This window comes from Amphiprion ocellaris, chromosome 1 (assembly GCF_022539595.1).
Source record: "Amphiprion ocellaris isolate individual 3 ecotype Okinawa chromosome 1, ASM2253959v1, whole genome shotgun sequence".
Lineage (NCBI taxonomy): Eukaryota > Metazoa > Chordata > Actinopteri > Pomacentridae > Amphiprion > Amphiprion ocellaris.
The window spans coordinates 13,756,363-13,770,948 of NC_072766.1; the positions used below are offsets into that span (position 1 = coordinate 13,756,363).

The window sequence follows — 14,586 nt, forward strand, 5'->3', positions numbered from 1 at the left end:
ACACAACCCAAACGCTAAAGTCTCCTGCAGCCTACCAGAGAACCTCTGAGAACAGAGAATCAGGACAGGAACTCTTACCTTCTGGACAACCAACGTTGCTTCACAAACAAGAATACAGAATGTGTCTGACCAAATACCTCTAAAGACTCACTACAGCCAAGATAAAGACACAACTCAGCTGCACCAAATCCACTAATCACTGCACACATTAGCACCATGTGCTAACTGTGGCTAAAGAACCACATTTACCAAGACAACCATCCAGTACAAAGCCCTAAAACACACCAAGAAACACATTAAAGTCTATTTTACTGCTGGAAGCTGCAAGCCAACGCCTAAAGAACAAACTAACGCAACGAAGCCAAACCCTGGTCAGTGGTGAAGGAAAGCAGAGGAAATGTTTGTCTGCAGCTAAATAAAGCAGGAAGACACTGAGCTGCTCAGGTGTTCCTGATAACACCAAGCAGCCACCTGGACAGCCAATAGGAACACAGCTTCCTGGAAGTCCAGAGGGCTGGGTTAGTGAAGGAAATTTAGTTTAAAGTTGAAGCAGAAAGTTAACAAAGAAAGTTGAAAACCACCTTCTGATACCTGAAATCTCTAAGTTTTCACACAAAGAACGCCTGAACATGTCAAACTGGTTTCATAGTAGAACCATCATTGTAAAAATGTCATAGTATGGTGTGTTACTCAAAAAACATTACGGCCCGGCTGTCTAGGGTCGCCGAGGAGCAACACAAAAACAGGACAAACGCTGGTTTCCAGGGGATTAGGCGGCTATTTATTTGAAAGAGTAAGTTTACAACAACACAACATGTGAGCAGAAAAATCACAAAGTCTGTCGTTAGTTCAGCTGAAAATACTAGTTTTTGTCTTTTTTATTGACCAAACTTTTCAGGAAGTAGATGAAGAATAATTAAAGCTCTCATGTAGAAGTCCAGCTTATTTGGGATCCTTGTGGAAAGTTTAATCTTAGAGTTTGTACAGCTGTTGAGTTTTTAGAGTCACATGGATTGTTTTGACATTTAATAACCGAGTCCTGAAATAAAATTACAGTTGTGGATTTCTGTCATTTAGTCTGGACTAAACAAATAACAGCAGCATAAATCTCAAACGTCATTATGAGGAGTCTGGATTGAGGTTTCTCACTTGATAATGATCAAAACATGAAATTTAGGTTGGTTTAAAGGAATATTCCACCTTAAATCTTTGAATGTTGACCTAAAAGGTTGGTTTCAGGAAGTATTCCACCTACAAGGTCCTCAAACTTCCACTTTAAAGGAACATTCCACCAAAAATCCTTGGACATGCACCTAAAATGTTGGTTTAACCGAGTATTCCATCCAAAATCCTTGACCAAAAAAATCTTGGTGTAAAGGAGTATTCCACCTTAAATGTAGACTAAAAGGATGATTTGGAGTAATATTCTACTCTAAAATCTTCCAATGTAGACCTAAAAGGTTTATCTGATGGTATATTCTACCCAACATTTACCTGAATGGTTGGTTTAATGGTATATTCCCAGAAAAACCCTTGAACATTAGGCTTAATGGTATATTCCACCCAAAATACTTGTACATATATCAAGAATGGGGTGCCCGTATAGCTCAGCGCGTTAAGCGGGGGACCCATGTACAGGGGCTTGTCCCCGACGCAGCGGCCCAGGTTCAATTCCTGCTCGCTTGGGGCAGTGGTGGCGCAACGGTTAAGTCTCTGGACTACTGATCAGAAGGTCAGAGGTTCAAGCCCCAATGCGGCCACTGTTGGGCCCTTGAGCAAGGCCCTTAACCCGTCCTGCTCCAGGGGCGCTGTACCATGACTGACCCGTCGTTCTGACTCCCCCAGTTGGGGAGATATGCAAAAATCAGAATTTCCCCTGGTGGGATTAATAAGTGATAATGAGAAAAAAAGAGAGAAGTCAGTGTAAAGGAAATGTAGACCTAAAAGAATTGTTTAAAGGAATATTTAAACGATTATTTTCATGATTTAATAATCTGTTATCAGTCAGAACCCTGACAAACTTATTTTCATCAGTATTTTTTAGTGGAAGTCACAAATAAAGGAGCTCTTGATTTTTCCTGGCGTTACTGAGTCCAAAGCTGCTGTTTCAACACAGACATGTTCACATCCATCCACAAACCTCTCAGCACTCAAACACCCACAGACAGGAGGCCGGCTGGACCGAGGCTCGGCGGCGTCCTCAGACCCACGAGTCGGGGAGTCGGTGAACTTGTTGGTCCAGTTTGAAGGCCTCCGTGTGGTCCAGTAGAAGTCCACGTAGTCGGTGTTGGCTTTGAACCGCAGCGACTGGCCACCATCAGGTGGACCGGCTCGTCCTCGTAGGGCTCCTCCTGTAGCCTTGAGGGAACCACAGGAACATTCAGTAGCTGTTGGAGTTCTTCCTGTCAGGCTCGTGGTAGAACGGCTCTGAAGAATCTTTTACTTGTCTTATCTGGAACAATCTAACAGCCTAAACTGTTAACAGCAGTGTAAAGAAGCAAACACACAGGCATAGATTAGGACTCAAACTAGATTTATTTTAGAAAACAAATCAGCTTAGAGGCATTTGTTCACACATGTGGCTGAACAGGAGGCCGTTCAATCAGATTCGAGGTCTTCACTCTGTAGGTTGGTTGTTTGGTGAGACTCTTGGACCTCCATCAGCTGATGTGGATGTTTGATGATCTTCCTCTCTAGTGCCAGATGATTCATCCATGAATTCAGCAGCTACAGACTGAAATGAAGCTCATGCTGCCGTTACTGAATTCCTGTTCCAGATCAAATGTTCAGAGCTCACCTTGAATGCAGCCGTCTGCTGTCTGATAGTTTTTCTCATTGTAGTCTTCAATAAAGTCTTTTTCCTCATGTCAGGATGTGGTGAGACTCTTTCTCAGTCTCTGCAGACGTCCCTCATTGTGCATCTCCAGAGAAGAAACAGAAAAACTGGTCACTGCTTCAGCATCAAACGCTCTCCAGCATTGAGAGTGTTTTAGGAATTCATTCATTGTGTTGTGAACTTTGAAGGAGCAGAAACTTTACAGCTGCCAAAGATATGAGCTCCAATTCTGGATGTTTTAGGAAATGAAGTTCATCAAATGAACACTTGATTTTTGCTGATAACTCTCATTAAATTACTGAAGAAATTTAACATAAAAACCTGTAAACTCTCAGGCAGCTTTTGTTAAAGTTTGTCTATAATTCTATCATCATGTTCTGGAACCAGGACTCTGCAGAAGTTCCTTCAGATACTTGTGTGTTTCTATTTAAGGCCTCAGGTTTGAAAGTACAGCAGAGGATTAGAAAGGAGTGATTTTAATATTTAAATCAGTTCAGTAAATGGAGTAAAAATGATTAAAATTTTGATTTAGATAGATTTGTGTCAAATAATATTGTAGAGTCCCACTTAAATATATCCAAATGAGTTCAGTGTATTTACATTTTATAGAATATTTGATTTCTTAATCTCAATACTGTAGGGTCTGACTAAATATTATAATGATATATGATAGAATATGTCTAGCATGAATCTTTTTGTATTATGCTGATAAACAACAATAACCTGACGTTCAGATAATATTTATTGTCTGTGATTGTGAGACTAAATTCCTCCACGTTCTGGAACCTTACCTGCAGCACCTGTAGGAATAAATAAAAATAAAATCTGTTCATTTCAACATTATGCACATTTATTTATTCGTAATATCTCAGACTGAATGGTAGCTGGCAGTAAAAACAAACTCATCTGCTGGACTGCATTTCCCAAAATGGAAACATGGACAGAATTTAACACTCATGTATCCATGGCAATGCTAAAGTTTCTGCTTCTTACCAAAGTTCACAACACAAGTAAAGATTTTAATGTAAAACTTCAGGGATGACTGCTAACCATAAGTATTCTGATCAATACTTCATGATCAATATCAGGACAGATGTTACAACTCCAGCTGTTACATTAGACTGCAGTTATTCACAGAGAAATTAAAACATCACATTCCTCATAAAAACTAGATGGGACTTTTATTAAATAAAGTGTTGGTGAATAAACAGTGTAAAAAGTGCAAAGCAGCTCCATTAAATCAGGAGATGTGAGACTTCCACAGCATGGATCACCATCTGCTGTGTTGATTCATAGCTGAATGTCAGAATGAACTGAGATAGAAAAGCTGCTTTGAGCTGCAACATTACGGTCTGACAATCCAACACCATCACAGTTTTCATCTGGTTGTTTTGCTTCAACATGCTGTGAAGTTCAGTTTTTACCTGAATCAATACAGAGATTCTATTTCCAACCAAGACTGGAATAAAAATTAGAATGTTATGAGGTTATTAATGCAACTAAATCCTTTCAGATGGAAGGATTTACTTCTAAGTTCTAATTCAAGTTTCAGTTGGAGCACATTGCATTCACAAAGAAAAACAGCGACACCTTCATAGCAACATTTAATAAACCTAAAGCTTCCCTGTTGGCTCATTGGTGGAGTTTGTTACTGAGCATCTGAACCTTAAATCCAGTCAGACGACCATCTTCAGTCGAGGCCAGTCAGAGAACTTCAAGACCTTCCATCAGCTGGACCAGATGTGGCATCATCTCCCTCTGAACATCTGGATGACAGGAGAAAAGACAGAAATCAAACACAGATCACAGAAATACAATTTATTCACTTTCATCATTTTATAAAAGTAGCATGAACTTTATTAAAACTTGACATCAGTAATTAAAGTAAATGTTTTTATCTCAGGTTGAAGCTAAATTTAAAGTCAATTTTAATAACAGTTTATCCTGAGAGGAGTGAGAATAGAGCTTTTCTTTCCTTTTTAGAATATTCCCTCAAAATATTCTGTTTATTATTGGCGTTAGAAGCATTTTTCTTTACTTATTTATTTTTAGATACCTCAGACTGATGGACTTTGCTGGTTTGCAGATAATTTCATGCACAATGACAATAAAGACCTTCTATTATAACATATTTTGCTAAAACAAAAACTGAAACCTTCTCAACCATCTCTCAGTCTGCAAAATTCCAACTGCGACAAAGAATTATCTGATGTAGTTATTAGCATAATCTTTACTGAACCAGGCCTGGAATTAATAAAAATCTGTATATGGATATGATTTTCTCTGATGGGACCACTATGGAAGCCATAGCAATTATTAACTATTTAAACAAACCTGACAGTTCACCGCCAAGCCTACTCCAACTTCCTCCAACAATACAAAGACGCCCTGAAATCTGCACAGTCCACTTTCTACTCTGATCTCATCAATACCAGCTCCAGCAACCCCAAGCCCCTCTTCTCAACCGTCAATAAACTCCTTGCCCCCCCGATACCGTCTCAAACTCGTTCACCACTGACAAGTGCAACCTATTCCTCTCTTTTTTCAATAACAAAATCAACTCCATCCACAGCAGCCTTGTCACCTCTCCCACTTCACTTGATCCCCCCTCTCCTCCACCAAATCCTCTGAACTTTCCCCCCCTGGCCCACTTCTCGCCCGTTTCCCCCCCGGACCTGCCCAAATTCATCACTGGAACTAAAAACTCCACATCCTGCCTGGACCCCATCCCCACTGCCCTCCTCAAAAACTGCCTCCCTGTCATCTCCCCCCTCATCTCTAACATCATCAACACCTCCCTCAGTCCTTGCTGTGTCCCCTCACCCCTCAAATTCGCCTCCATCTCTCCCATCCTCAAAAAACCTGGTTTGGATCCAACCTCCCCTCACAACTTCCGGCCCATCTCCAACCTCCCCTTCATATCCAAAACATTAGAACGTGTCGTCGCTGCCCAGTTGAAAACTCATCTCACCTCCAACAACCTGTATGAAACCTTTCAATCTGGATTCCGCTCTCATCACAGCACTGAAACTGCTCTCCTCAAGGTCACCAACGATCTCCTCCTCTCCTTAGACTCTGAACAAGTCACCATCCTCATTCTTCTCGACCTCTCTGCAGCATTTGACACAATCAATCACTCCATCCTCCTGTCCCACCTTCAATCCTCCATCAACATCACCGGCACCGCCCTCACCTGGTTCACATCATATCTCACCAATAGACAACAATTCATCAAGGTCAACAACTGCACATCCTCCACTGCCCCCCTGTCCCATGGTGTCCCTCAAGGATCAGTCCTTGGCCCCCTCCTCTTTATCCTGTACCTCCTCCCCTCGGCAACATCATCCGCCACCACAACCTACACTTCCATTGCTACGCCGATGATATCCAACTGTACATCTCCACCGACACCACCTCCACCACCACCCTCCCCTCTCTCTCCAGCTGCTCGGCCGATATCAAATCCTGAATGAGGAAAAATTTTCTCCTGTTAAACTGCGACAAGACCGACCTCATCTTTATTGGACCCAAATCACTCACACCATTTCCCCACTCCCCCATTATCATTGATAACACCACCCTATCTCCTTCCGCTCACATCCGCAATCTTGGTGTGATATTTGACAGCAACCTCACTTTTGAACCCCACATTAATCAGATCACCAAAACTGCTTTTTTCCACCTCCACAACATCGCCTGTCTCCGCCCCTTCCTCTCCTTCTCAGCCGCTGAAACCACCATTCATGCCTTCATCACTACCCGCCTTGACTACTGCAATAGCATTCTCTTCAGCTCCACCTCCAAAGCTCTCAATAAAATTCAACTCATTCAAAACTCTGCTGCCTGACTCCTCACCCGAACCCGTTCCCATGACTATATCACCCCCGTCCTGCGGAACCTCCATTGGCTCCCCATTTCATATCGCATCCAGTACAAACTGCTTCTCCTCACCTTCAAGTCCATCCACAATCTTGCCCCCTCTTACCTTACTGATTTGCTCCTCCCCTTCACCCCCCCCAGGAAGCTCCGTTCATCCCACGCAAACTTCCTTTCCATCCCGCAGAGGACCAGCGGGCGACATTGGGGGGACAGAGCGTTCGCGATTGCCGCCCCCACACTCTGGAACTCACTCCCCCATGCCCTCCGTGACTGCACCAACCTCACCACATTTAAATCCCTTTTAAAGACTCACCTTTTTAGATCTGCTTTCCTTAAATGATACCCGTTTCAGAACGGAAAATCCAATTGCCAAAATATACATGGACCCTATTTGCTACTATATAGAAACAGTTATTCTATAGGTCGACAAGGGGTGTCACAACATACATATAATATTTTAACAGCAATACATCAAATGTTAGGTCTGCTGTAGTTTGACCATAGACTGTCCAGACGTACAGTCTTTAACAAAAATTTAAAGGGCTTCTACTTCTTATTCATACCAACAGGAAAATCATTAAGAAACAAATTCAGGCTTAGGCAATACTCCCTGAGCATATATTTATGAGCATATTTTTAAGCTATTTACTTTTTCAAAAATAATTATTTAATTAGTATATTAATTACAGGACATTATGTACTTTTGGATTTTGTTCAAGTACAACAACATCCAGGAGTTTGTCTTGCTAAATAATTGTGTGTCTGGACAATTTTTTTTGTCAAAACAAAAAAGTGTGCAGGATAAAAACCTCAATAAGTTCAATAATATCCTTTTTAACAAAATATATAAATATAGTATACATATTAGAATCATGCCAGCAAATGTCAAGAAAATTTTAACTACTCTGTATACTGCTGAATGTTAAACCTCTGACATTATATTCTGTAATCTGACCATGTTTCATACATCGAATCAAAAGTCAGAGTAACTACTATATACCTGACTACAGCTGTCAAATTTCTGTCAATAAGTGCAAGATGTAGTGAAGTAACAAAATAGCATTAAATGGACATGAACAATGGTACAACACACGATTGGTTAAAAAAATTAGCATTGTGATTAACTTTACTGATCACCCTGACGATCAATTGGTATAGTTTTATTTTAAAGAATTATGCTGTGTACACAGTATGGGAAAATGAAGTAGTGAATTTAATGACAGTCTTACAGTTGTGTGGGCTACAATCACAAAGATTTTTAACTTTGAGAAAACAAGATAAGCTCAGTTGTACATTTATTTGTTTCTTTTTCTGGGAAATTGTGATAGGTATTATTTTTGACCATTTTATGTTGTTTTGTAGAATGAATGAATTCTTTAATGTGAAGGTTTTTTTTTTAAAGTTGGAAAGAAATGTGAACTTTACAAACTCTAATTAACAAACTTCATTATTTAGAGGTGATGAAGTTTGAGGTGTGTCCATTTGTTACTTAAAATGTTAATTAGAAATTTCGTCTTGCAAATTGACAGAAAATGTCTTCCATATTGTTCTCCATTCTACCTGTTAGCAGTACCACATGACCTGGACACACATGTTCCTGACAGAGCGGTAAATCCATAAACACAATCCTTGACAAGCAAACCGAACAAAGCTAAATCATTATGCTGCAACCCCAGAGCTGGTCACTGACTGTTTTCAACCTTTTTTTAAAACAGTCAAGGCAGTGGTGTAAGACACATGGCAAAACAACTCCACAAATGACATAAAACAAGTCTGGCAAGAAGTTAGATCCTTTCAAAAATCTGTTTCATTGTACATTCAGTTCAGTAAATTTCTGTAAAAAAAAAAAAGAAGTCCGCACAATTATTTAAGTAGTTAGCTCTAACCAATTAACTCTAATCTCAAATACAAAGCTGCTTCTATAGCCTCACAATATATATTAATTTTTTTTTAACCATTGCTTTATAAATAGTTGGATTCAGAGTGGTCAATTATGTATAAATACATACTATTGTCTATTTCTCAAAACAGATATCCAACACAAAACAAAATTCACACATTCCTGTGATCTGATTCAGTGTTTTGAACGAATCTCCCAGACGTTAACTTCAAAAGCAAATATGCACACATGTATATCGTCATCCAGAATGACATGCTTAAGCACACTAGCAACAATAACAAAAGACGTGCATCGTAGAAATAACTGTCTAAGCATTAGTGACTTAAAAGTCACACCTCTTGAGCCGAGCTTCCCTTTTTGTTGTTGCTGGTGCATCAACAGAAAACTCAAGTTAGTACCATCAAATTGGACAAATCGCTGAAGTTCCCATATATCTGGTTCTATGACATCAATATGCTCTTTTTTTTTTTTTTTTTTTAAATTAAACTTCCAACAAACTACTTCAGAGTACAATTGTATGTGTGAATTTTGTTTCAAGGTTTAAAACAAACTAGAAATTTAATAAAGAAGACATATTCATATCACATCTTAGCAGTACAATCATCACCTAAAGTTTTTAATAATTTAGAGCTTGATCTCTGTATGGCTACTGGCTTTAAAATTTAAGAGTAAACGTATAAATCAAATGCTTAAGAACTCAATTTTTTGCACATAATTTTGAATAAACACAAACCATTGCAGGAAAACAAAAAACATTAAGTTGCATTCAAAAACATAATTGCCTTTATCACCTCGGCATCACCTTGTAAAGGTGGACGCAGGCCAACAGTGCACATATGGTGCTTGCCCTTGAGAGATTTTGGCCTAACTGGTCGGTGCTCCACAAGTTCCCATCAGTACAGGAGCCTTTTGATGGAACATAGACTATGAGTTCAGCATTTTTTGTATTTCTGTGCTACACGATTAGTAGCATCATGCATGCTGAAATGGCAGCAATATTTGTGTGTGCGCATCCAGGATACTCCCGACAGAAGGCCTTAGCACAGATCCAGGACGGACTTGTTGATCACAGGGTTTGTCCAGTCGTTTCTTAGATCATCCAAGTGATTATCAAAGTCGATCAAGTTCTCATAGGACCTGCCCTCGAGCAGAGCAGATGTGATCTTCTGTGCTTCATTCCAGTCCTCAAAAGAGTCACTGAAAGACACACAAAAACTTTAATTTGGAAATCAGTACCTAAACTACACACTGTACACTGTTTTTATCTTGAAGTTCTGACTGAGGTCCTTATAGACTGTAGCTTGTACTGTTGCAAGTGTTAGCAGTGAAATAGCTTTAAACACTTACGAAGTTACTTCTCTGTTTTTCCATTTGTTTTCATGATGATCATAGATTAGTACAATGGGCTCAAAACAGCTCATTGTTAATCTGCCGCTGTCCACCTGCAGGAAAAAAACACAAAATTATAAAAGAGTTATTGGGGGAAAAAACTATCTTGATGAAATACAGACTTAACAATTCTGCTAATAAATTTTAAAAGCTCATTACAGCATTCGCTACTGATTACATTCCTACCACCTTGCAGGCAGCCATATGTGGAAATTTGGTCTCTATTCTGTAAATCAGATTTAGCAGAAATTTTAAACTTTACTGATAATCCCAAATTTCAGAGGGAACTGATTCACAGCTGCCTAGTCAACTAAGGCAAGAGCATCCAAAACTCCCATCTTGCTTTCCAGAATGTCCACTGTTTATTTTTATATTCAACAATGGTCTGTGACTAAATATCAAATGCTAGATATTAGGTGTAGAAGCTAATGGTGACAAAATACCTCTTCCATCCTATTGGTCATTTTTTATATTATAATGAACTACAAATAGCGGCTGCCTGGAAAGTGGAATGAATATATTTGTTAATACAAATGTACCACAGATTTAGGAAAAAAAACACATAACAGTAAGCAGTTAAGTTTTTATTTTGTTTCAAGTGAATCATGAACAAAGTATAATCCATTGAGACCAGTCTAAATAGTTACTATTACCATAACAATTGCTGTGTCGCTGAAGTTCTCAGAAATCCTGGCAGCCACTTTTTCTGCAACTTGGTTTGGTCTGCGGGATAGAGGAGCAAACATATTGTGTATATTAGAATTAGGCCCAGTCATGACTTAGTTTGTGTTGTTTTTTCCCTGAAACATTAGAGTGTTAGTGTGAGTTTGGTGGTCTGTACCTTGAATCCTTTGTGCGTTCATTAGCTTGATAATATCCGGCAATGATGTAATTATTTTCTTTACACCATGTGTCAATCTGAGATGGGAGCAGGACCAGCATGAGAGTAAAGAAAGACAGGCGAGGTCACATCAACTTCATTTTTGACAGGAGAAAACAATAGACATGTAACTACACTCAAGTATCTATTTATTAAACATAAATAATGTAATTCTGTTGTTGTTAAAACTGTTTTAGACAGCTGTCACAAGTTTGAGAGCTGTAGTCTGTTCTGCTGCTGAAGTGTATTTCTTCATACTTACAGGTGATTCTAATATTTACACCAATCTGTCACTAATATAAATAAGCAGACCACTATATTATAAACAACTGTTAGTCTAATGCAGTGCACTTTCACAGCACTGCAACCTATCAAATGACCATAACAATTAATCAAAACCATAAAACCGTCAATTTGTCATTGCAGAAATGTTGTATCAGACTGTATTAGTGGAGATCAGGTTTGTCAAATAAACTGAGAGATGAATGTATAGCTTACTTGAGGACTACTTACCAGCGTTAAAGCTACTTCTAGCATTGGTGCCAGAGCCAGAGTACCGTGAAACAGAGGCACACAGTCCACGCACAAGACTGGATCACTGTGGCTGTCTTTCTTCTTCTCCTTGGTTTTTTCTGCTACCAGCAATCCATTCACGGCGCTGTGAGGATACTTGGCAGCATGTAAAAGCATTTTACAGTACGCCTGACTTGTCAGCTGAATGGGCATGATTGCAAGAAAGTCGTCAGAATCAGCGGAAAGACAGCTGCTGTCAAAGTAGCTGAGTGGCTAGTTACACGATGAGGAGGGACTGCTACCGTTAGCTATCGTTACTTATCATGCCCGGATAAAAGTGGATATCTATCTCAGCAGCCACCTTACAGCCAGAATACAAGGTCGGAGATATGTCTTCTGACGAGTACATGTACGCTTTATAAATATCGGGAATCACAACAGTCTTTTTCAGCTAGATAAATTACTCGGTGCCCAACCAGTGAGGCTAATCTTACTTCCACCTTCCACTCGTTTCTGTGGCACCGGTGGTGCCGCAAACCAGAGGAGATGTGTCGTAAAACGAGACCGCCTGGAGCATAATTTACGTCTTTCCGTGCGCGATCACACTTCCCTTCAGACCATCGGCGGACAGGAGCAAGGAAGAGAGAGTAGGTCGGACTTTTTCCTATTTAATCTGCGGCATCTTTCTGTTTACCACCTACGCATATTTTAACATTCTACATATTGTAAATATACGTAAAGCCAAAGGATGAACTGACTGTTTTGACTGAAGTAAGCAGTTGTGTATAGTGACTTTGTCAGAGCGGATTGATGCTAGGTCGGGCTAATTCTCCGGGTAGCTGTCGACCGCATCAGATTTGTGAAGGCAGACAACAAATGTTTGGGCGGTCTATCATTAGCTTCTCTAAATGCGCTCTTAGTCAGTGAGAAAATGATGATTATTGCGGCGGTGTCTCATTGAAGCTGATATTTCTGTTGTTATTTTTTCTCGGTGGCTTTGACCTTGTGTTTGCAGCTAACGCTAACGTTAGCCTAGCTTTACGATGAACGCTGAACCTGTGGTTTGGTCGCGCTCTCTTATCAGCAGTCACGTACAAGTAAATAGACTGAAGGGGGAGACTTACTGTCCTACTTTAAGCAGCAATCGAGATTTTGATTGAACGAAAGATTACAAAGTACTTGGAAGCGTAGTATTTTATAGACATACTGACAAATAGAAATCAACCATTCTTCTACATAGCATATTCTTACTTTTTGATATACACGGTCCCCTGTTGGATTATTTTTTATGCTTACGCTCGAAATAGTCAGGTTAAAACAATTATAGATATATACTGTATATGGTATATACTTGAAAACGTATGTGTTAAAGTTTTTAAGTCTTATTAATAACTCTCATATGACCTTTCATACAGAATGCTGGCCACCAGAGCCCTTAGTCTTATTGGCAAGCGTGCCATTTCCACATCCGTCTGTGTACGTGGAGGACATGGTGAGTACATTGGAAATTAAAGCATTTTCTATACCTGGTTCAGCTTGTGCCACATATATATTCCCAATGATCTTTCAATACATTTGGTTCCTTATCTCAGAATTTAAAAGGTGCATTCTGTGTCACAGGGTAAAGCAATATCTTTCAATATCTTTATGTTAAGCAGGCACTTTGAATTTGAGTACACTGTCTGTGTTTATGGCCATTTTTGTGTATATAAGTGTCAGTTTTTCCCAACAACAAAACATATATCTAACTGGTGTAAAGGAACAGCTCTGTGTCTCCTCTGTTGTCTCCTCTGTCTGACCCCTCAAGTGTTTACATCTGGCACTTGGAGTAGGTTGGATTAAAAAAAAACAACTGTCACCCTAACAACATGTTTTAATAATTTGTATTTATTACACCAAATAATTCTTAATATTGACAAAATTCTGAATTATGCTTGAAAAAAGCATTTGAGAAACTGAGAAATACCACATAGTTAGATGGAGCAAGATTTCATGACAACATTCAGTTGTTCACAGCTGTCAATTCAGTACTTTCTCTCTCAGCATTTAACAGTAGTCTTTCAAAAAAGTACAACAAATCTTAGACTTAGCATACAAAGGGGGTTTCAGATAAGGTTTCAAGAGAAGGTTATGGGTGACATGAATGAAGACATTAAGTGCAATAGTTATCTAATGAGTTATTGTGTCCTCCTCTGCAGGTGTCGCTAAGGTGGAGGACTACACTCTGCCCGCCTACTTTGACAGGCGAGAGAACCCTCTGCCAGATATCTGTTATGTGCAGGACCTGAGTGCAGACCAGAAGTCCCTGAAGGAGAAGGAGAAGGGCTCCTGGGCTGCTCTCTCCAATGAGGAGAAGATTGCATGTAGGATTTCATGACAACAAACATTGTTTTTTATGAGTGGCACTAGTATTTATAACTGTTTATCAAACTAATTTTCGTGCCACTAAATGTTGTTGCAGTATATATTTTGATATCTTGCATCCTTCACCAAATTTCATGTAGAGTTGTGTGTTTCCTGTGTTCAGTGTACCGCATCAGCTTCAAACAGAGCTTTGCTGAGATGAACCAGGGATCATCAGAGTGGAAGTCTGTGGTTGGAGGAATCTTTTTCTTTGTTGGCTTCACTGGCCTGGTTGTGCTCTGGCAGAGAAAATATGGTAAATATGGTCTAAAAATGTCTATCGTATGCTAGTAAGCCTGTGTAGTATTTGATGCACAGCTGCCTCTTTTTCCTCATACAGGCTCAAAATAAAGCAGTATATTAATATTTTTCGTGCAGTTTAATTGTGCTTGTGGCTTGAAACATTTGATATGGTCTCTTTGCAGTGTATGGACCTGTCCCACACACATTTGACCCAGAGTACAAGGAAAAGGAGCTGCAGAGGATGCTGGACATGAGAATCAACCCAGTGGAGGGCTTCTCAGCCAAGTGGGACTATGAAAACAAGCAGTGGAAAAAGTAATAGCCCCTGAGGACCAGATTAAATACTTGAAAATAAAGACGACCAATTCAAAGTTACAAGAACACCTTTATTTCTGTATTTATCAACTGTCCACATTACCTCAGTCTGTGCATTTTGGAAGACCACTTCCTCTTATGGTCATTGTTTATTTTAGAAATAAGAATAAAAACTGTTAACTGATAAAATTTCTCCAGTTGTGTTCCTTGATTCTGCATGAATGCTGC

At 39.6% G+C, this 14,586-nt stretch overlaps 2 protein-coding genes across 3 annotated transcripts; one reads left to right on the plus strand and one right to left on the minus strand.

The window, feature by feature from the left end:
- Positions 1–7,859: 7,859 nt before the first annotated feature.
- emc8 (ER membrane protein complex subunit 8) lies at positions 7,860–11,909 on the minus strand. Its single transcript, XM_023283286.3, has 5 exons — positions 11,398–11,909; positions 10,846–10,922; positions 10,658–10,727; positions 9,963–10,057; positions 7,860–9,812 (listed from the first exon to the last, which is right to left on the minus strand). The coding sequence occupies exons 1-5, from the start codon at positions 11,608–11,610 to the stop codon at positions 9,653–9,655; spliced, it is 615 nt and encodes a 204-aa protein (XP_023139054.1). The 5' UTR covers positions 11,611–11,909; the 3' UTR covers positions 7,860–9,652.
- A 59-nt stretch (positions 11,910–11,968) lies between these two features.
- On the plus strand, positions 11,969–14,547 carry LOC111577159 (cytochrome c oxidase subunit 4 isoform 1, mitochondrial). Of its 2 annotated transcripts, none has more exons than XM_023283287.3 (5): positions 11,969–12,044; positions 12,813–12,889; positions 13,596–13,760; positions 13,925–14,056; positions 14,226–14,547. In XM_023283287.3, exons 2-5 carry the CDS (start codon positions 12,814–12,816, stop codon positions 14,360–14,362), a joined length of 510 nt encoding a protein of 169 aa, XP_023139055.1. In that variant the 5' UTR covers positions 11,969–12,044; position 12,813; the 3' UTR covers positions 14,363–14,547. The 2 variants fall into 2 exon arrangements, with proteins under 2 accessions (XP_023139055.1, XP_023139056.1); XM_023283288.3 differs by having other exon boundaries at positions 11,972–12,048.
- Positions 14,548–14,586: the final 39 nt, after the last annotated feature.

Coding starts and splice junctions, on each gene's coding strand:
- emc8 (XM_023283286.3), bottom strand. CDS start 11,610: ATGCCCATTCAGCTGACAAGTCAGGCGTACTGTAAAATGCTTTTACAT. Junction 10,058..10,657: donor GCGACACAGCAATTGTTATG/GTAATAGTAACT, acceptor TTTTTCCTGCAG/GTGGACAGCGGCAGATTAAC. Junction 9,813..9,962: donor AAAAACAGAGAAGTAACTTC/GTAAGTGTTTAA, acceptor TGTGTCTTTCAG/TGACTCTTTTGAGGACTGGA.
- LOC111577159 (XM_023283287.3), top strand. CDS start 12,814: ATGCTGGCCACCAGAGCCCTTAGTCTTATTGGCAAGCGTGCCATTTCC. Junction 13,761..13,924: donor CAATGAGGAGAAGATTGCAT/GTAGGATTTCAT, acceptor TCCTGTGTTCAG/TGTACCGCATCAGCTTCAAA. Junction 14,057..14,225: donor GCTCTGGCAGAGAAAATATG/GTAAATATGGTC, acceptor GTCTCTTTGCAG/TGTATGGACCTGTCCCACAC.